This window comes from Micromys minutus, assembly GCF_963924665.1.
Source record: "Micromys minutus genome assembly, chromosome: 5".
NCBI lineage: Eukaryota > Metazoa > Chordata > Mammalia > Rodentia > Muridae > Micromys > Micromys minutus.
This window is the reverse complement of record NC_137974.1, coordinates 56,147,555-56,169,051: the sequence shown is the minus strand read 5'-3', so window position 1 is coordinate 56,169,051 and position 21,497 is coordinate 56,147,555. Positions and strand designations below refer to the sequence as shown.

At 50.1% G+C, this 21,497-nt stretch overlaps 2 protein-coding genes across 2 annotated transcripts; one reads left to right on the top strand and one right to left on the bottom strand.

Moving 5' to 3' along the window:
* Window positions 1-631: 631 nt before the first annotated feature.
* On the bottom strand, window positions 632-2,083 carry TSPO2 (translocator protein 2; the record flags this gene model as incomplete). Its single annotated transcript, XM_080917396.1, has 3 exons — window positions 632-808; window positions 1,027-1,168; window positions 1,914-2,083. The coding sequence occupies 3 exons, from the start codon at window positions 2,081-2,083 to the stop codon at window positions 632-634; spliced, it is 489 nt and encodes a 162-aa protein (XP_080773522.1).
* Window positions 2,084-11,754: 9,671 nt separating this feature from the next.
* Window positions 11,755-19,382, top strand: UNC5CL (unc-5 family C-terminal like; the record flags this gene model as incomplete). Its single annotated transcript, XM_080917439.1, has 8 exons — window positions 11,755-12,139; window positions 12,692-12,992; window positions 14,284-14,546; window positions 15,141-15,242; window positions 15,355-15,422; window positions 16,192-16,292; window positions 16,725-16,838; window positions 19,160-19,382. 8 exons carry the CDS (start codon window positions 11,755-11,757, stop codon window positions 19,380-19,382), a joined length of 1,557 nt encoding a protein of 518 aa, XP_080773565.1.
* Between the last annotated feature and the right edge of the window lie 2,115 nt (window positions 19,383-21,497).

Below are 21,497 nucleotides of genomic sequence, written 5' to 3'. Positions count from 1 at the left end.
GTATCCTCAAGGATGACCTTGAACTCCTGACCCTCCTGCTTTCATTTCCTGAATGCTGCTGGGGTTACAGGAGCTCACCAACACGCATGCATGCATGTACACGTACTGCTTGCACACTTGTGTACGTGTGGTGCGTACCTGTGTGTGTCACAGTGCTCACATGGAGGTCCAAGGACAACTTTTGGAAGCCATTTTCCCCTCCTTTAACCATGTGGAACCTAGTGATAGAAATCAGGTTTCTGTCTGTTTTGGTGATAACCATACAGAACCATCTTCAGGCCCAGGTCTGTTTCTGAGGGAAGTGCTAAGTGCTAAGCCCTCTTCTGGGCTTGGGGAGGCATGTGAGGGGGAAGGTGGAGCCCACCACCCCCAGCGTGTGTTCACCCTAAAGAAGCTTCCACTCTGCAGCCCCACATCCCATGCATCCACATCTGCCTTACATCAGACCCTCAAGGTCGGCAACAGGATTTTATTTCGTGTCAGAAAGCACTCCTTCTTTTCTATATCTTCAAAGTCCAAGGAGAAAGGGCAACAGGAAGATCCTGGAGAGCGGCCGCTGGCATCAAGTAGCTCCACCCTCTTGTCCTCCTTCCTCCTGTATCCCGGTGCCTCAGTTGCTCTTCTTGGGCGACTAAGGTTGGTATGCTGGACACAGGCTGTCCCTCCACAGGCGGTAGGTAATGGCGGTGGTCACAGTGAGCCAGGCCAGGTAGGGCAGCAGGAGCAGAGCAGCCAGTTTGTTGATTGGCTGCCAGATGAACACCAGGCTTGCCACCAGTCCATAGAGTAGTAAGAGGTCCAGGAGGGCCTGGGCAGAAGGATTGGGGAGATGTAGGCATGCTTTCTCAAGAGTCAGGACCCTCTGCCTTTCTACAGTACTCTGACCCAAGAAATCCCATGTCTGGGGGGCACTCTGCACACGGCAGGGGTTTTGAATGTATCATCTGCTGGTTCCTGATCTCAACTGTATAAGGGGCCCTGGAGTCTCAACATTCTCCTCCCAGCATGGAGCACCACGAGCCTTACCAGCCCGGGGCTGTCGGCTGCCAAGAGGAGTATCAAGAAGGTCCAGCTGAGGGTCAGCTGGAGAGAGTAGAGGCCAAGGGGCAGTGCTAGGGGCCACCGGAAGCCCCCTCCGAGGTCCTTCCATACCAGGTAGGAGGCATAGCTGCAGAGAGAGGGTATTCTGTAGAATAAAGGTCCTCTGGCATAAGGCCTCTTGGCTGTCAGGAGAGTACCCTGCCTCTGAAATATGGGCAGGTGGGTGTGAGCATCATTTGAGAGTCAAGGAAGAGGCTAGAGAGGTGGTTCAGCAGTTAAGAACATTTCCTGATGGGGCTGGAGAGATGGCTCAGTGGTTAAGGCTGTTCTTCCAGAAGTCTTGAGTTCTATTCCCAGCACCTACATGGTGGCTCACAACCATCTGTAATGGAATCCGATGCCCTCTTCTGGTATGTCTGAAGACAGCTACAGTATATTAATAAATAAATAAATAAATAAATAAATAAATAAATAAATAAATAAATAAATAAAATGAGTACTTCCTGCTCTTCCAGAGGACATGTTTGATTCCCAGGAGATCCGATGCCTTCTTCTGACCTCTGTAGGCATTCACATGAACATGTGCAGAAACAGACACACAAACACAGACATTCATACACACAAAGTAAGATAAATCGGGAGAGCTTATGGGAGGAAGTGCGTGGGAAGAGTTGGGTGTCCTGGAGAGAAGGCAGGAAATGGGGAGGGTTTGGAAAGGGGTTGTTGAACTCTTAGATATACAGGACAGTTTTGCTTGTGGGGACCCCTACTTGAAGAGAAACAATGGGGTATTATCCATTTGGAGGCCAGAGTATAGTACAAGTTCACACACAGGGGGATTTGCTCCCACCCCTGCAAGGCCACACACTCACCCCATGACAGAGTAGACAGTTGCCCACACAAACAGTATGATCTTGTGGGGTGGGCACCAAGGTAACTTCTTCTCATCCTCACACCGACTGGAAAGCTGATGTGTGAACATCCAAATCAGGATGGGCCCCAGGAGGGGCACCCCTACAAAGACAGGTCCTTGAAGCTGCATTCTCCACAGAGAGGCAAGATCTGAGGAGGCAGAGAACATGCAGGGATAAGCCTTCCTCTGTTCTCTTGGGCCCCCAAATCTTGCAGTTACTTAGCCAGAGTTCCTCATTGGCAGTCTAGTCATGGAGATCCCCCTGCCTCGAGCCCAGTTCTAGTCCTGACCCCTGAACCACCTGTAGAAACCACTATCCCGACTGGACCTTATGTTCTCCTACACCACTCAGCAGCCACTGAAGAACACTTCAGTGTGGTTACTCTGGGGTGGTCACATCACTCTATGACCATCTGACTCCTGGAAGTCAGGACCAGGTTTAATCTTTATCTCCCTCTAAAAGCATCTCCTGGCCGCCAGGTGAATGACAAGCCTTTGGGATCTCAAGGATTGTGCCTCACTGAAGCTGACAGTGACCATCCTGGAAGTACCACTGTTGTGTGGAGATTTCCTCTGAATTGAACCTTTTTTTTTTTTTTTTTTTTTTTTTTTTACTGGAAAGAGGAGGGAGGAGGGAGGAGGGAGGAGGGAGGAGGGAGGATTAGGAGGCTTATTTGTTGGTTTGCCAGGCTGAACTTAGCTGGAACCATGTCTTTAGTTTTTCATCAGTGCCCTTTCTGAGGTGAAAAGATGTTTATCCACATCTTCCTAGGAAGTCACACAGCAACCATGTTCCTAATGTAGGAGCCAGTTACAGTCCCAGTAGCCCTCCTCGTCAGCCCCAATTTTATCTCTTTAGAGCAGACTGGCACACTCAAGAGGCCCACCTGGGTTGGTCTGCCCAACTCAGGCGTGGCCAACACACACTGTGGATCCCTTTCTCGGAAGCCTTCTCTCTCTCTCTCCTGACTGCTCCTGGTTCCTTGGGGATGTGCTCCGCATTTCCCTATGCCCACAGGTCTGGTCTCTAAATGCAGCTGTCCAGATTTCTGGTAGTCTGACCCTGAAGAACACAACAGCCTGGTCTTTGATTAAAAAAAAAAAAAAAGCCATTGCCACTTGCATCTCATTTAAATGTTGCTTTCCTCATGTGTTATTTGCATGTAGGCCAACGTTTAGACTCCTCAAACTAAGGGCACAGCCAGCACCAATCTCAGCTGCTTATTGTATTTCAGCCTCTGATTTAACATCAGTGGAACCTGGCAGAAATAAAAATCCAAGTGTCTTGGTGTTCCAGAGTGACTGACGGGTCATGGGGCAGATCCGCTTCTCACTGTCTACGTACTCCGCTGCCTTCCCACCTCTCTGTCTCAGGGTGTTTAATCCAGTGCTGGGTCTCCCTTACTGACCATGCCCACCCTCTGTCCACTCCTCCTGTCTCCAGGCCTTCCTGACTTACCTCAGGTACACGCCTCCCGGGCCTGATGGTATAGGATGTGTATAAGGCACAAGCCAGAGGGACTGGAAAGGGGTGGAGCCAGGCTCCTGCTGACCTGCCCTTCTCTGATAAAAAGGGAGGTGACATTGTGGGGGAGTCTCTGTTGCTATTTGCCGGACAGCTTTTATCCACAAGCTTTTCTCTGGTCTGTTAGAATGTGTGTGTGTGTGTGTGTGTGTGTGTGTGTGTGTCTGATATTAGGGATTAAATGAGTCCAGAGTTTATGTCTATTGTCAAGAACTCCCCCATGGATCTTTTTCTTTTCCTCTTTCCCTCTCACTTCAGCTCCTTCTTGATGCATAGAACTTTGGTGAGAGCCCCCTTGATGGTGAGGTCTGGACCTTCTGCAAACAGGCCAGCCTGGAGCCATCTCCAACTGGTACCCATGCTCACTATCACTGCGACCCAGCCTTGCGTTCCTGGGGATGCTAGGGGCCCTCAGATTTCCCCAGAGCCTTTCTAGAACCAGATTGTCACCCAGTGAGGCAAGCACCAGCTTTGGAAATGAGTTCATGACCCATGAACACAGTCCCTAGTTACAGCCTCCTGGTTGGCCTGCCTCTGCCAGGCTGGGAACTGGAAGTTAGCAGAGCTTCCCCGGCCCCCAAGCACTTTGTGCTTCAGCGATGAAGGCGGCAGGCAGTGGAGGTGGGTAGGGAATCTGGACAGGAGTTGTCTGGGGCTTCCTGGCAATGTTCTACCTCCAGGCCACCATGAAGGGGGTCAGGGGAGAGTGACCCTGTCTGCTGGCAAAGTCCGGTTTTCTGTGTGACTCAGCTTTGTGTAACAGACAGTCACCTCCCTTCTTTGTTCTCTGTCAGAATTCTGGGCACCCTTCCTTGCTTGTCCTTAAGGCTCCAGGTCCCCTTTACCAGGCTGGCTGCTCTCCATGGATTCCTAGTGACATCCAAAAGGCCTCTCTGGGGTATATTTATCTCCCTCTTCCTCCCATCTATACCCAAGGATGCAAGCAGAGGAAAGGGGGCTGCAGAGAGGGACAGGAGGCTGGAGGATAATTAGCCAAAAAGGAAAGGAGAGAAAGCTATTTTGATATGTGTGTGTGTGTGCATGTGTGTGCATGTGTGTGCATGCGCATGCATGTGCATGTGGATGAGGGATATGTTTGTTATGCACATGTGAAGGTCAGAGAACAATCTCGAGCCTCCGTTGGGGTCTACATTTTATTTATTTATTCATACATTTATTTATTTATTTTTTGAGGCAGGCTCTCTCTCTGGCCTGGAACTCAAGTTGGCTAGGCTGGCTCATCAGTGTGTCCAGGGTCCTGTCTGTCTCTACCTCCCCAGCTCTTGGATTGTGGAGTTTTTAAAGGTGGATTCTGACCTCTGAATTCAGGACCTTGTGCTTACAACACACTTTACCGACTAAGCCATCTTTCCGGCCCCAACTCTCCCTCTCTCTCTCTCTCTCTCTCTCTCTCTCTCTCTCTCTCTCTCTCTCCTTCCTTTCTTCTCTCCTCTCCCCTTCTTTTAAGTTTTATTTAGGGCTGGAGAGATGAATCAGTAGTTAAGTATGCAGTTAAGCGTGCTTTTGCTCTTGCAGAGGATCTGAACTCCGTTCCCACACCAAGGGGCTTGCAGCTTCCTGTAACTCCAGCTCAAGGGGCTCCGAGAGCCCCCATGTACAGATAGCATGTACTCACACAGACACATAAATGAAAATGAAAAAAAATTAAAAATTGCATTTTATTTTTGATTGCTGGGTAGCTATATGTTTGTTGGGTATAATGCAAGATGTCTTGATATGCGGATCCACTTTGTAATGATCAAATCCAAGTAATTAGTATATTAATTTCCTCTAACATTATCATTGGAATTGTGAGAACAGTCGAAATCTTGTTTTCTAACTACTTCAAAATGTAAGGTACGCCGCTGCTAATTATAGACACATCGTTGTACGGCAGTCTAGCAGAGCACCAGAACGTATTCTATCAAACTGTAGCCCATTGATCAGTATCTCCCCAGCTTTCAGCTCCACACTCTTCCCAGAATTGCCTTTCTGCATTCCCACGCTAACTGAAACGCTCCTCACAAAAAAACCAACATACGGAGTCAATGCAAGAGCCCCTGGAAAGATGAGCGGGTGCTGAAGAGTCAGTCAGTACTCAGACCTCAGAAAGCAGGTGGGTAAACCAGGGGACTGAGTGACAGCACTAACTCCAACTAGCCACCGAGGGCAGCGTCCCACCAATTTTGAGGGGAAAGGGGCAGGTATGTGGGTTCCTCACACTACCTGTGTGATCTCCCCGCGCAGGAAGGACTACAGAGACCCAGAGCGCCTGGACCAGCTGCACTGTCACAAGGAAGTTTTTTTGAGCTGCAGACTCTGGTCCAGACCTTGTGGAATCAGAGGCTGCGTTTGAACAAGACTACCAAGGTGAGTCCGGGTCACAGTCTTCTGACAAACTCTGTGGAAGGTTGTGTTCCCTAGTCTTCTGGCTATACCGCCTTTGGTAAAGACGGCCGCTCCCCAGCAGAGGGCACTGTGACAAGAGGGTTTCTAGATGCAAAACCTCTACCAAAGCCGCCTTCCTTCCTTCTCCCTCCCAGACCTGCGCTTGGAAGTGTACTGACTTCTGGCATCCTCTGCTACCTCCGAGCTTCACCTGGACTTGGCCAATGGACAAAGACACTCTCCGCCTCCCCACCACCCGCCCCTCCCCAGCCTGACCAGGGAGGACTGCCAGGAAGTGGCAGGCCACACCTACCTGGATTCCCTGCCCAGGTCTACTTGTCTGCTGGCCTGGAGACTGGTCTGGCAAACCTCTCTGTTTTTTACAGAGGACGTTATAGCTTCTGGACAGGCCTAGTGAGTTGCAAGTCGATTAAGGCAAGTACCATCTGGGGCCGTTGCAAGGAATGGGCATGCTATGGGGTCCAGGAACGAGCCAGTGATGAGCTGGGTCTGCCACCTTGTGGGGTGGTGCGAGGAGAGAAGGAAGGGGATCTCAAGAAAGCACTAGTGCTGACTGGTGTGAGGGAGGTTGGGGGTGGGGTGGGGTGGGTGCTACTGTGTTTGGTGAAAATGTAAAATGTGCTCATGAATAATGGCCTTGAACTCTGTGTGGCTTCATTCATTCTGTCTTGGTGTATGTGTGTGTGTGTGTGTGTGTGTGTGTATGTGTGTGTGTGTTTTCTGGTACTGGGGTTTGAACCTAGAGACTTGGGTGTACAGGACAAGTGTTCCACCACTAGGCTACATCCCCAGTCCTCTTTTGACTTTTTGTTTCTGTTTGAGACCCGGTCTTACTATGTAGCCCTGGCTGGCCGGTTTGGAACTCACTGTGTAGACCAAGCTGGCTTCAAACTCATAGATCTGCCTGCCTCTGCCTCTCAGGTGCTGAGATTAAAGGTGTGCCCCACCATGCTGAGTTCTTACTTTTTAAGATAGGCTCTTTCAACATGGCCCAGGATGGTCTTGAATTCTCTCTGTATGTTTAGGCTGGCTTTGAACTTGTGATCCTCCTTCTTCAGCCTCCCAGGTAGCTAGGATTACTGGCTTGTGCCACCAAGCCCAGATTAGGCTGCTACTTACTACTGTCTTCACAAAGCGCTTGGAACTCTATCAGGAGGTGTGGTGAGAAACAGGAAGGTGAGGAGGGTTGAGTGTGTGCAAACATGAACAGATCTTTGCAGCAAGAGTCTGGATCTCCATTCTGCAGACAGGCGACGACAGAATTAGAATGCCCCTTGCTTGGGGGAAGTGCTACTCAGACTACTCTGGACTCTGGACACAGAGGAGTTGGAAGAACTGGGTTCTGAGGAGTCCCACACCGAGTTGGAGAAGCCAATGACTTGTAGTGCTATGGACTAGTCTCCTACCTAAACTTTGGCTCCTTTCCTTGGGATCAGAGCGGGAGGTGGGGTGGGATGAGGTGAGGGCTAAGAAAGTCTGGAAGAGTGATCGGCTGGACCCCAGGCTTGAGCTGGGGAAGAGTTAAGCTGCTTCAGGCCAGAGAAACAAGCAGGCTCCCCTGAGAGGCCCAGGGAGCTGTGGAATGGTACACAATAACTTTCCAGGTGAGGCGGCTGAGCAGGGGACATGGCCCAATGAGGTGGAGGGGATTTGGACTCTGGTCTTTAGAGGCCGGGAGAAGGCTGTTGTTATAGTAACAGAGTAGTTCCTCCCATTCCATCCTCTTGCATCTGCCCCTCCCCGCCACTGAAACCTTAATGGGCAGGCGTGAATGTCGTTACTTTCCCTGGGACCCAGAGATGCCTTTATTCCATTTTGTTCCCTCTAGTTCCCCCTCTTCCTTCTTCTTCTTTTCCTGTTCTCTTCTCTCCCCTCCATTTCTTTCTTTCCTCTTCTTTCTCCTTCTGTTGTTTTCCATGTCTCCCCTTCCTCCTTCTTCTATTTTCCACTTTCTTGGTTTTACTTATTTTGCATGAGTTGTTTTGCCCCCACCCCTGTGTATTATGTATTATGATTATGTAGTGCACACAGAGACCAGAAGAGGTCAGATCATTTGAGACTAGAGTACAGATGGTCATGGGCCCCCATGTGTGTGTTCGGAATCAAACTCCTGAGTTCTGAAAGAGCAGCCAGTGCTTTAACCATGGAGACATCTCTAGCCCCCTTTTCTTTCTTTCTTCCTTCCTTTTTCCTTCCTGCCTGCCTGGCTTCCTCTGAGATACAGTCTCATTATATGTCCTCAAAGTCTTAATCCTTCTGCCTCAGCTGGCTAAGTACTGGTATCCCAAAGCAGAACCATCTTTCTTCACTTCTTTTCTTTTCTTATCCAGTGCCATTCTTTCTCTCTCTCCTTCTCTTTCTCTCTTTCTCTTTCTTCCTTCCTCCCTCTCCCTCCCTCCCTCTCCTTCCCCTACCCCAGGAATGAAGGCACAAATGAGGAACGGGACAAGTGTGGGGTTCTCTAAACCCATCACTTCTGTACATCTGCTGCTGCTCCTTAACAATCCTCCTTCATCCCTGCAGCAGGCAAAACCCCTTTGGCTTCCTTATCTGTGCAACAAAGACACAAACAGCACCAGCTCAGAGGCCCATGTGAGGATGATGTGAGTCTAGCCGTTACTGTTACAGTTTTCATGGTTGTAACTATTATTAATAGTGAAAGCAGCGAAGGCTATGAGGATGAAGGGGGGAGCTTGCCTCCTTAATTAAGCTAGCTTCCGGCCACTACCACTTGCCTCATTCACCTGCGGCCTTGCAGGTGGCCTGGCTGAGGCTCCACCTCTAGGTTGTGTTTCAAGGTAAAGTGAGCAAAGTCCCATCTCCTCTACATATCTTCAGTAAGGATGTAGGGGAAACAGGACCCTCTCAGAGCCTTCATGATGAAGATGATTCAGAGGACCATCTGCCCATCGAGAAGGCAGGGGAATGTCTGCCCCTTTTGGGAAGGGGCTGGAAAGGGGGAGAAGTCTCTTAGGTCTTCAGGAGGGAGTGAAGTGTCTAAGCTTAGCGTCAGGTGACTGGTGGAGGGGAAGAGAGTAGTGGAAATTTTTCTGGTTAGTGCGCAACCCGATGAATGACAGAAGCCTCCTATGAAGGAGGACATCACGTCTCTAGGAATCCAACTGCCAGGTGGAGGAACTGCATTCCTTCAGCAGACATGGCTGGCACTTTTGGAGCCTCCTCTGGTGCCTGATATGCACCTGGTGATCAGAAAATGCTCATTTTAGTGAGAAAGCTGGTGTGACAATGTAGAAGGAAGAGCTTCTCAGGCCGATTGACCGCAGAGAGATTGTAAAGCACTCCAGGACTGGGGTATCACCGGGGCTGCCAAAGCCGCGGGCCAGAATGCACAGGGCATTGGAAGGCCAGGCCAATCAGGGTGTGGAGGGTTAGGAATTAACAGAGTTCAAGAAGGAGATAGAAGGGGTGGAAACAGATGCAGGGAAGGTAACATGTATACTGGGGTGGGGGGTCCCAGAAAGTCCCAAACTTCCAGTGGCTACCGCTGTTAGGTTACCAGGTGAACCTTCAGTGAACATGCACTTTTGGCTAACTTCAATTCAGCCTCTGCGTAGGCCCCACCTTTCCCCCTTCTTCCTCTTTTTCTCTTATTTGCTTCCACTTTTAACTTTTGCTGATCATGCTGTACTGAGCGGATCCCCGAGAGCTACCTTCGGACCTTTCCAGCAGAAGGAGGGGCATAAATAAACACACATCTGGATAGTGCTTTATCTTCTACAGGTGTTTCTGACATGACCTCACTCCAACCCCATTAATTTCCAGGAAGAGTTTTTTTTTTTTTATTTTTTTTCTTCCCGCCTTCAGTAAGTTTGAGGAGGAACCATCAGACTGGACTTAGTGCTGAGTAACAGAGAACCTGCTTAGGATGTGCAAAGTCCTGGGACCCCACATCTCCTCCCACCCCCCAACAGACTGGGGTGAAGGCTCAAGTGGGCAGTTTGCTTCCTGTGCAAATATGAGAACTGAGTTGGATACCTGGTGCCCATGGAAAAATCTGGGTGTGGTGGCTTACGTTAGTGATCTTAGAACTGGAGAGGTGGAGAGAGGTGGATCCCTGGGAATTATGGCCATCCATCCATGCCACCAGGGTGAACTCCAAGTCCTAGTGAGAGAGCCTGTCTCAAAAAACAGAGAAACAAAACAAAAGAAGCCCAACCCAGGGGCAGGAGAGATGGTTCAGCAGTTAAGAGCATTACCTGCTCTTCCAGAGGTTCTGAGTTCAATTCCCCACACCCAAACTGTGGCCTCCAACCATCTGTCACTGTCTATTCTCCCAATGGGATCTTATGCCCTCTTCTGGTGTGTAGACATGCAGACAAAACACCCATGTACATGAAGCAAGAAAGCAAGCACATCAGTAAGTAAAAGCCCAAACCAACTAACCAACTAACCAAACAAACAAAAAGGTGGGATCGGGGGAGGTGGCTCAGTGATTAAGAGCGCTTGCTGCTCTTCCAGAGGACCAGAGTTTGGTTCCCAGCACCCATGTCAGGGAGCTCACAACTGCCTGTAACTCCAGATCCAGGGGAATCTGATGCCTCTGTCCTCTCTAGGCGCTGCACTCGTGTGTGAGCACACGTGCATGCACACACACACACCCTTCCTCCACTGTATGTTATTAAAAATGATAAAAGTAAACCTTAAGAAAACACTAAGGTGTATGGTTCCTGAAGAATGATTTTCAAGGCTGCCATCTGACTTTCACAGCACTCCCCTACTTGCATAGACACACAAGCATAAAGCTCACACAAAGGACAAGCCTGTGGCAACAAATCCAATAGAGAGATTGCTAGACTTCATTTCTGTGTTCTCCAGTTGTCGCAATTTTCAGTGCTGATCAGTAGAACAGATCGGGGCTGTACCCTGCCAGTCTCTTTCTAGGACAGGAATCACTACAGAACCGAGTGTGTGGACTGTGGAGTTCATACCCACAGTGTGACAAAATAACATTTTGAATATGTTGGGTTAAATAACTATTGTCTCCCTGTCTCTCTTTCTCTCCCTCTCTTCTTACATGCACACAGTGTACTTTGTACTTTCTTAACATGTTACTCAGGCTCAAATCCAGGGCCTCATGTATGCAGAACCCTCCACCCTTAAGCTATTCCTTCTGTCTATACATGTATTTTATGTTCACGAGATTGGCGGTTGCTTTTTTTCCCTTACACACTATTTAAAAAATGAGTATTTATAGACAAAGATGGATTTTGTCTCTGAGATGCTATGTAGCTCAGGCTGACCTGCAACTCAGGATCCTCCTGCCTCAGCCTCCTAATTGCTAGGATTATAGGTGCAAATTGCTGCTGACTTGGAAGTGGATATTTGGACAGGCAAAGACACTGGGGTAAACTGCAATATGACAAACATAATGACCCAGTGACCACAGGCTTTGAACTCCTGTCCTCTAACTCTGAATACAAGTTCTTTATGCCCCAGGATTTACTCTGCTGTAACTAGGTCAAGGAGAACTGTGGGAAGCTCTTTATTTTCGAGACAGTGTCTTTGGCTGTAGCCCAGGCAGGCCTTGAACTCCAAATCTTCTTGCCTTATAAGAGCTGAAATTAGAGATGTGTACTGTACCACCATGCCTAGATCTAGAAGGTTTTTGAGTGTGTGTGTGTGTGTGTGTGTGTGTGTGTGTGTGTGTGTGTGTGTGAATGAATGAGTGGGGGATGGGAAAAAGAAAGGAGAGGGGCATTTCTGCAGGTAGTCTATCTAGCCTTGGCCTTCACAAATTAAAAAGACTTAGGCTAGTCCCACTGACTCTAACCACTTTCCCTCCAGGCCCTTGACCTTGGCTGGTGCAGGGGTGCGGGAGAGCCAGCAGCCTTGAGTGACCAGGCGGATGAGCCCCCAGGAGAGTTCTGTCCAACCTGTCCAGTTCCTCCTGTTGGTGGGGATCCCTGTGGCCAGTGTTCTTCTCCTGGTTCAGTGTCTCCGATGGCACTGCTGTCAGTGGCTGCCTGGGGCCTGCCGGAAGCGGGATGACCCAGAGGAGCCAGTGTCCCGATCCAGTCCATTACCAGAGTATGAGCTCCCAAGGCAGTGCCCAGCCCCCATACTACCGGAGGTGGCTGCGTTCTACCAGGAACTCCACATGCCTACCCGGGGCCAGACTGTCATCCGACAGCTGATGAATAAGCTACTGGTGTTTTCTGCTCGAGAGGTGGATCACCGTGGTGGATGCCTGATGCTGCAAGACACGGGCATCTCCTTGCTCATTCCGCCAGGTAACCGCCCCCAGCTTCCTGGGCACATACTTCTTCAGACACCCGCTTAGGGGACTGGAGAGATGGCTCAGCCGTTAAAGGCTAGGCTCACAACAAAAATTAAAAGACAGCAGATTGGGGTACCCCACATGAACTCCACCCGCAGAGAATATTGGAACTTGAAAAACTGTATTCATCGTTTAGCTTTTTTGGATTCCAAAGATGGCATCTCTAAAGATGAGTCTCCACACATTTTGGGGCGGGGGAGACACAGCTTTTCAGCAAGTGGAAGTAAAATGCTTGGCTTGAAAGACAGCCTGCCGTGACAGTTCTCCTACTGAAAGAAGGACAAGTGTGGTTCAGAGTCACACGAATCCCCATACTTTGAGGGAAACGGATGACCACTTGGGAATTGCACCCCAAGTTAGCTCATTGTGGACTTCCTCATTCCATACAGCCTCTCGGCATTCTGATGGGCTCTGGGCTCTGATTCTGTGCCCGCGATGACGGGCCGCCTTCAAGGGGCAGAGCATTTCTACTTCCTAGACTCATCTCTACTCTTTGTTCCTCCAGGTGCTGTGACCGTGGGTCGCCAGGAGAGGGTGTCCTTGATTCTGGTGTGGGACCTGACAGATGCCCCTTCACTATCTCACAGACAGGGGCTAGTGAGTCCTGTGGTGGCCTGTGGCCCTCATGGGGCCTCTTTCCTGAAACCTTGCACACTCACGTTCAAGCACTGTGCCCAGGAACCCAGTCAAGTCTGTGCCTACAGCAGCAATACCTCCTTGCTGGACGCCAAAGACTGGCGGCCCCTGGGTCAGCCGGGGACTTATACCTCCAGGGATGAGTGTCGTATCCTGCTTTCTCACTTCAGGTGAGCCTCTTCCATTGGCCTGTCCTCCTCCTGTGTGTCTCTGATTGTCCCCATTGGCCGTTCCTCCTGTTCTGTCTCTCTCTGACTGTCTTTTCTCTCTGCCCGCCTCCTCCTTATCTTTGTCAGAACTGCCTGCCCCTTCATTCATTTAGGATGGTTTGACAGTCTCTTAGACCTGCGTGTCCCTCTCAGAGCCCACTGTTCTAATGTTCACGATAGTCCTGTCATCAGAACCCCATCTGAGACCGTGTCCTATGGCTGTCTCAGTGCCTATGTGGAGGTATGTGATCCAACTTATCCCTCTGTCTGGAAAACATGTCCAACCCACAACCCACAGGCCCCAGACAGCCTGAAAATCTACAAACAAGACCCAACACAAAACAGTAGACTTTGCTTAGAACATTTGGAGATTTTTTTTTTTTTTTTTTTTTTTTTTTTTTTTGGAAACTCAATTGCATGGTTCTTGAGTGTGACTTTGTGGATGACATCATTGTGTTTTAGTGTTAAAAGGTTGGGCACTCCTGTAGTGAGTTTGTCCCATCTTCACATCTTTTTAGAGCTGCCTCTGATTACCCTGTGTCTCTGTTCAGGAAGGTCTCTAAACAGATAGCTTGTCCCTTTCAGGTGCTTGTCCAAATAGGCTCTTAAGTCCCCTGCTTCCCAGATCCTTATCATCCATTGACTAGAGAACCATGTGCAGGACCCCTTCAGATCATGGGGACCATTGCACACTGGCTCTCCTTCCCAGGAGGTGGCAGCTACTGTATTAGTAATGCTCTTTCCTGCCGTGACAATGGACCTGACACAGTAGCTTAAGAAAGGAATGGTTACTCGGGTTCCCATCGCAAGGGTACAGTTAACCACAGCGGCAGGAGTTTGAGGTAGCTGGTCACGTGGCCTCTTCAGCCAAGCATTAGAAAAAGAGATGACTCTTGCTACTCCATCCCCCCCACCAGTCCAAGAATTCCATCCTGTTCACCAGGGCAGGTCTTCTCACCTTTGTAACTCAAGTGAGACACTTCTTTACTGATATGCCCAGAGATTTGTCCCTGAGGTGATTCTCGAGTCTGTCAAGATAACGGGACGAACATCCCGCTCCTCACGGCCCACTCACTTCTTGACCCTCTAAGCCACTCTGCCCCTCACCTGGTCCTCCCTCAATGCCTATTTGGAGTGGTCTTCTCACCCACATAGAGATCCCTGGAATGCTAGGAGCCTGGTGGTAGACACCTTGCGATCCGGGCTTTCCTGGTGCCTATGCGTACATCTCTGCCACCGTCTCTCTCCGCAGCCTCTACACCTGCGTCCTGGAGACACCCATGGGCCAGACAGCCCGCAAGTGGCTGCAGCTGGCAATGTTCTGCTCCCCACTGGCACCAGGGCAGACACACCTACAGTTGCGGGTCTACTTCCTAAACAATACCCCCTGCGCCCTGCAGTGGGCTATCACTAATGAACAGCCGCACGGAGGACGCATGCGCGGGCCCTGCCAGCTCTTCGATTTCACTGGGACCCGATCAGACCAGTGCCTGAAGCTCAAGTACATCTCTGAGGGTGAGGGCAGTGGGCCCCATGGAGGAAGTTGGATGAGAGGGAGGTTCGGAGACCCCCCGCCCCAGCTTTCCAGGAAATCCAGAAACTCCAAGTTTGTTTTCTTGACCTGAGGTTCCAGTGGCCTCGTGAGGATCTCCGGACTTTGTCCTTTTCCCTCTATCTCCCGCTCAGCACTCCCAGCCACCCCAGAGCAGAGGGACGCTAGGTGGAAGACTGGAAGTGTGAGGAACCTTGGGTTGGGAGTCGTGTTCTGAGTCTGTCTGCCTGCCAGGGCCTTTTAAAGCTCAAGCTGCGGGCCGTGTTTCTGGAATCCTCTGTGTGGTTGTGGATAGCCACGGTTCTGGGGGGTATTCTGCTGTTTCAAGAGGTCGGGTAGAGGATGGGTGGCTGAAGGGTTGTGTGTGTAGTTAGTAGTAGTTAGTAGTAGTATACTGCTGGTATACCGTATACTAGTAGTATGGAAACAGTCACTTTGGGGTGTCCCCTCAAGTTCACTGATTTCCATTTGCTTCAGACCCTGAGTCATCCTGATTCCTCCCCACAACCTCCATTAAAGACTTACTCTCTAAGGCCCTCTGCTCCGTCTCTCCTCAGGTTGGGAGAACGTGGATGACAGCAGTAGCCAGCTGGTTCCCCATCTCCACATCTGGCACGGAAAGTGCCCCTTCCGTTCTTTCTGCTTCCGGAGAAAGGCAGGTAGGCCAGGAGCCCGATTCGATTCCTGTTTCCCCCCACCCCCCCAGCCACCCTGCTCTGCAGCCCTACCCGGAGTCTTTTTCTTGCTCACCCATCTTGCTTCTCTTTGTAGCCAATGGGAATGAAGAGTGCTCGGCATTAACCAATGAGATCATTGTCACCATGCACACCTTCCAGGATGTGAGTTGTGCAGAGGCGCAGAGGAAGGGCAGGGCCTTGGAAGGTCTAGGAAGGGGGATGGGTCCGGTACACAATGCGTAGGGTCCTAATTACAAAGCAAAGTAGTTAAAGAGGACATTTGTCATAGAGCTTCCATGCCAGATCTCTGGTACCCTTGCTATTCTCCATCCCTGAGCCCTTTCTATGGATGGATGGATGGATGTATCAGAGGTTTAAAAAAAAAAAACCAAACCTTACATTAACTCTTTCTTCCAACCTAGGTCAGCTAGGGGGCATCTGGAAGACCTGGCCTCCTCCATCTATCTTAAGGGGGTGATTAGGAAGGAGGTCTTGAGCAGGTGGGGTAGATATTTTCTCCTTCCCTCCCTCCCTTGCTTCCTCCCACAACCTCAGGGAAGAGATGAACATGTCAGGTTTGAGAGTGGTTAGAAACAAAGTGGCATGTCACAGGATGAGGACAGACCGTCGCACATTGTCGTTTGGGGAGGACAGCTCGGGGTCAGGCTCTGTGATTGGGTGGTGGTCTGTGTCTTCTGTATTCTGCCACTGCCAGCATAAGATGCACCCTGTTTGGTTTCCTGTTCTCAGGGGCAAGCCTCAGTCTGACTGTGGGGTTCTGGAGTCTGGGAAGAAGAGGGTCCAGGGTGCTGGGTGGGGAGGGGGTTGTATCTTTTGGTGACAGGTTGCAAGAGAGGAATGGAGGGGGGTTCAGGGGTGGTTTCTTATGATTCCCTGAGTGTCTTCCCTGTCCCTGTTGGTAATGATGCAGGGCTTGCAAACCAAATACATGGAAATCCTCAGATTCCAGGCATCAGAGGAGGAGGCCTGGGCAGTACCCCCTCCTGTCTCCCAGCCACCCCTGTGCAACAGGTGAGTGAAGGTGGCTTTGGCTGCTGCCTGGGGATGTTTGCCAATCCTGTCTCAGCACCAGGAGGTAGAGAGGATGGGAGAGTGACTGGATTTCTTTGTGAGTGAGTGAGTGTGTGTGTGTGTGTGTGTGTGTGTGTGAGTGAATGTTCTTATATGTGGGTGTGTAGAGGCACATGGAAGCCAGAGGTGAACCATGGGTGTTGTTGAGGTAAACTTGGAGCTCTAGACGGCCAGCAAGCCCCAGAAATCTGCTGGTCTCCTTCTCTTCCCGTGGCTGGTCGCAAGTGCATGCCATCACACTAGACTGTCCCTATGGGCGCTGACTATTGAACTCAGGACTGCGTGGCTGTGTGGCACCTGACTGAACTGTCTGTCTAGCCACAAGGAAGGCATGGAACCTTCCTTCTGTGAACACCCTGCTCCCTGCCTCAGGCTACCTCCGGAGCTTTTTGAGCAACTGCAGATGTTGTTGGAGCCCAACAGTGTCACTGGGAATGACTGGCGAAGACTGGCCTCCCACCTGGGGCTCTGTGGCATGAGGATCCGGTAAGCAGCAAGCACTTCTACAGTGGTAGAAGCCCGGTGGGGGGACTTCCCAACATCCTGGGAGCTGGACTAGGGACAAGGGGGTGACTTGAAAGCTAGTGAACAGCTACCGAGTCCCTCCAGAGTCCCTTTGGGACAGCTCTTTCTGTTGATTCTACATCTTCAAGGTCCAAAGTGACAGTCACCAGACACTCAGGTTTGTACACTGGCCACCTCTTTTCCCAGTATTTCCAAAGAAGTTGAGAAACAGAAACTGATTAAAAAAAATAGTTACACCCAGTTTAGCCAAGCTGGGGAAAGACTCCAATTCCTTATCACTGCCTTACAATTTAGTTACGAGACAAAGACCAGAAGACAGGTAGATGCTCTCAGGGACTGGGGAAGGTGACTTGGTCCCAGGTGGCCCTGAGGGTCTCTGTTCTCTACTCCAGAGTTTTCAGAGTTTTATTTTAACATTGTTCAAGTCCAGGGCTGAAGGAAACCAACAGACACTAAGATTTCTGCTTTTTAAAAATAGTCTCAGGGATTTTTTTTGATGGGGTGGTGTAAAAGGCCACCATCTGTATGTCTGAGCTTGACTGAGCTCCTTCTTCCTAGTTCCTCCTTTGGATGGGTGTAGAGTGGACACCGTTTATATGTTTTCTGTGGAAGTCAGTTTCCAGCTCACACGCCTCTGTGCCTGTCCTACAAATTTTGAAAGAGAAAAAGTAGCAAAAGCCCCACAGTTGAAGAAAAGGGTACCAGGTGCCTCTGCAGAATTTAGAGCACCTCGCTGTCTCCCCAGAACACCAATCCCTTTCTTTTAGCATGAGATCAGTTATGTCTGTCTCATAGTAGGTGTGCAATAAATATTTCACAAGGAACGATATAAGTCACTGGTACTAGCTTGCCACACTGTGGCCCAAGGCACAGAAAAGAAGATTATAGGATGCTGTGTGTACAACATGTAGCTGATGTCTGTCTCATAGTAGGTGCGCAATAAATATTTCACAAGGAGCGATACAAGTCACTGGTACTAGCTTGCCACACTGTGGCCCAAGGCACAGAAAAGATTATAGGATGCTGTGTGTACAGTGTGTAGCAGGAAGCCTGTCGCTTGTTAACACAGTAGGTGTTAGTAATCATTGTAGCAATGCAGCTGGGGCTCCTGCCAAGGAGCTCACAAAGGGACCAGTGGAAGAACCATTCTCTGCTAGGTCCTAGAGTCTAGGCTGTGAATGCAGTCGTCAGAGATGAGCTAGAGCCAGACCTTGGAAGCAGAGGAGATTTAAACAGTTGCCAAGTGCCTGTCTATGTGCCTGCATCCAAGAGTGAAATAGGTTTTCACCTCCTAGGAGCACAAATGATGGATAACAAGGGTCTTTGAGAACTTGAGAAAAACAGCAAACATTCCTTGTGCCCCCTGTGTGTGTTCAGTATTTCAGAACACTGAAAAGAGAGACACAAACAGTTGGAGAAGAAGAAGAAAAAAATAACCAGAGGGCTGCAGACTTGAGAGTAAGAAAGGATGCCAGAGAGGAAACCAGAGAGGATGCTCTAGCTGTGGGGAGCAGCTGAGGTGCAGAATAGGCGCAGAATATGCAAACTACGTTAGAGATGGGCCTGGTCAGGGCAGGAGGTTTAGAATGGGAGGAGGAGAGGGCAGGTCAGAAAGGCAGGGCATCACCAGGTGGTGGATGAAGGAGGCAGTCAGGAGTTGAAGATTGGCCTCTAAGTAAAAGGGACTCTGAAAGGTTCCAGAACAATGGCGGGTCGTCATAGTAACTATGGACGCGATCCAACACGAAATCATAAGCACACTGAAAGCATGGGTTTGTTTGGTTGGTTCTCTTAATGTTCATGGTTCCCGAGTGTGAAATTTGTAGCTAACACCTGTCTCAGTTTGCTTTCTGTTGCTGTGATAAAGCACCATGACCGAAAGCAACTTGGGAAGGAAAGGGTTTATTTGCTTATCTGCCATTTTGTAGGAACTCAACGGGGGTGGGGGGGTGGGGAGGGACCGGGTTGGGGGATGGATTAGGGTGGGAGTGGGAGGAGTTGTGCTGATGCAGAGGCCATGGAGGGGTGCTGCTAACTGCCTTGCTCCCCACAGCTTGCTTAAGCGTGCTTTAGTAGACCTGTGAGGCCGGCCTAAGAAGAGCAGAGCCCTCACCTTGCAAAGCCCCGCCCTCTACAGGAAGTAGGCAAGGCTAGCAGGAGCAGAGCTCAGGGGTGGGGTGCAGAGGTGCTCAGGGTTGGGGTGCAGAGGTGCAGGGCGGATCTCACAGTGCTCCTGAGCTCCCTGCTCTCCTCTCACCATTACCCCTGTCCCTTGGAGACAGGTTCTTGTCCTGCCAGCGCAGCCCAGCCGCGGCCATTCTGGAATTGTTTGAGGAACAGAATGGCAGCCTGAAAGACCTGCACAGCATCATGACCTCTATGGAGCGGCTGGACTGCGCATCTGCCATCCAGAACTACATGAATCGGACTCCCCAGGGCAGCCCTTCCAGGTTGCACAGAGGTACCTGGGAGAGCGACAGCCTACAGCTGAGTGACAAACTCTAAGCCGGCTCTGCGGCCGTGCAGGGTGCTTCAAGAGGCCATACCGTGCCGTGACTTTGAGCTCAGAATCAATGCTGTAGTCCGGTGTGGACCAAGCTGGAACCCCCAGCGAGGCCAGATAGCCTCGTCATCTGCCCTGCATCAGGACAGTTCTTTATCTTGCCGGCCAACTTTGTCCTGCCTGCAGGTTCCCTCTTGGTCAGTAGGGGGCGCAGGAGTCTGGGAGATGGCTACAGACAAGCCAGCTTCCGAGATACTGTTTAATTTTCTCGTGGACAGCCAGGTGGCCCTGCAGGCATACCTCAGAGACTGCTAAGTCCACAGATACTCATGGAGCACTGAGTCTCAGCACCAAGCTGGAATCCGGAGGAACGTCAGCTTTTTTGAACTTTCCCTGGAGTCTGTTCTGTGACCCGGAGATGCACTACCGAACAGATGAGAGCCACATTCTAGACCGTGTCTCCCTGTGGTTAGGGGATGTCATGGGTGTGTAACTTTGTTGAGAAGGGAGGGCACTGAGGTGGGCTGGAGCAAAAGAAGTCTCTAGAGAGGATCTTAGGAGAGATCTTTGGAGGGCTTGGAGAATAGGTGGGTGCACAGGGTGGGTGCCCAGTGATGCGTTAATGAGTTCCCTTCATTGAGGTGAGGGAAGGGTGTCAGCGGGTTCAAGGCCCTGCTCTCTAGCCTCCTTTCCCTCATCTCTTCACATACAGCTCACACCTTGTCTTCTTTCTCAGCCATTGTTTCTCTCATCACACAGGAAGCTGAGAAGCCTCAGGATGCTCGCCCCTTGGCCTCTCGGCCTCCTGCTGAGGGTGTTAAGTCTCTGGCTGCCTTTTCCTACAGTCCCTCCATCTCAGAGTCAGCCTAGTTCCATTGCTGACATCTTCACATTGCTTCGTCTCTATCTAGTTATGGAATCCCATCTTCCTGTTTTGTTGTCTATTAGGAAAAAACAAATCCCCTCACTCCCTCAGGCAAGTGTCTGAGCTAATGCTATGTGTGAAGGCTACTGGAAGAACCTCAGCTATCCCAGGAGTGAAGGAGCAGGGGTATTTCCCTCACAGATCAAGATTCCCCCATTAGGGTCAGGGTTAAAGACCAGGGGTTAAAGGACCCCCATGCCCCACCCCGATCCAGTCAGCAGCTCTGACTACTAAACTCTTGCTTACTGATAGTTTTGTTCATTTGTCCAAAGGTAGACAATCTCTTCGACGATAACAACAATTCACTTCCATGTTTAATTAAAATATTGGTCTTTTGAATGGCGAGCAATAGTAAATCTTAGATATAAAAATATCTTTCTTCATAACTGTGTTTTGCTAAGATTGATACGTTTGGACAAAGGCCTGAATTTTCAATTTTCGATTATATTATGTGCGGATGTGTGTGGGTGTGAGGGAAGTGTGAATGGAGGGCAGGAGGGGCTGCTGGATCCCCTGGAGGTGCTGGGAACCGGACTTTGGGTCCTCTTCAAGAGCAGTATGCGATCCTAACCACTGAGCCATCTCTCCAGCCTCCAGTGACTTTGGATCACAAAATCATATGGATGAGAATTTTGTAATTTGCACTACTGGGATGAACACAGCCTGGACACACAGGCAGCTCATTTCCTGTTCTTGAAACAAGCCTTTGGATCTGGGCCGACGTTTCCTCCTTGTCCTGCGCACTGCGCTTGTCCACCCGGCCCTTATTTTCCTGTCTCCGTACTCACTGCTGGCCTGTCCACATGGGTACCCTGGCTCAGGATTGTCCATGAAGGGTACTTTCCTCCCCTCCAGCTGCCATAGCTCCTTCTCTGCCCTGCAGGCCAATCAAAGGCATGGTTGGAGTCCTTTCTGGAACAATCGATTTTATGTAGCAAACCGAAGCCACAGGGATTACAGGAGAGGGGGATTGTGGGAGTCCTGTTATCCATGATAGGAGAGAATGCTTTCTGGCTTGTGTTAGGGTTCGTTAGAGGAACAGGACTATCAGTTTGACTATCAGTTTAACAGAACTAACAGGGATGTATATACTTTAAAAGAGTGTTTATTGGATTGACTTACAGAATATGATCTGAAAAATTCAACATGGCTGCCTTCGCACAGAAGAGACTTGAGAACCTGGTAGTTGTTT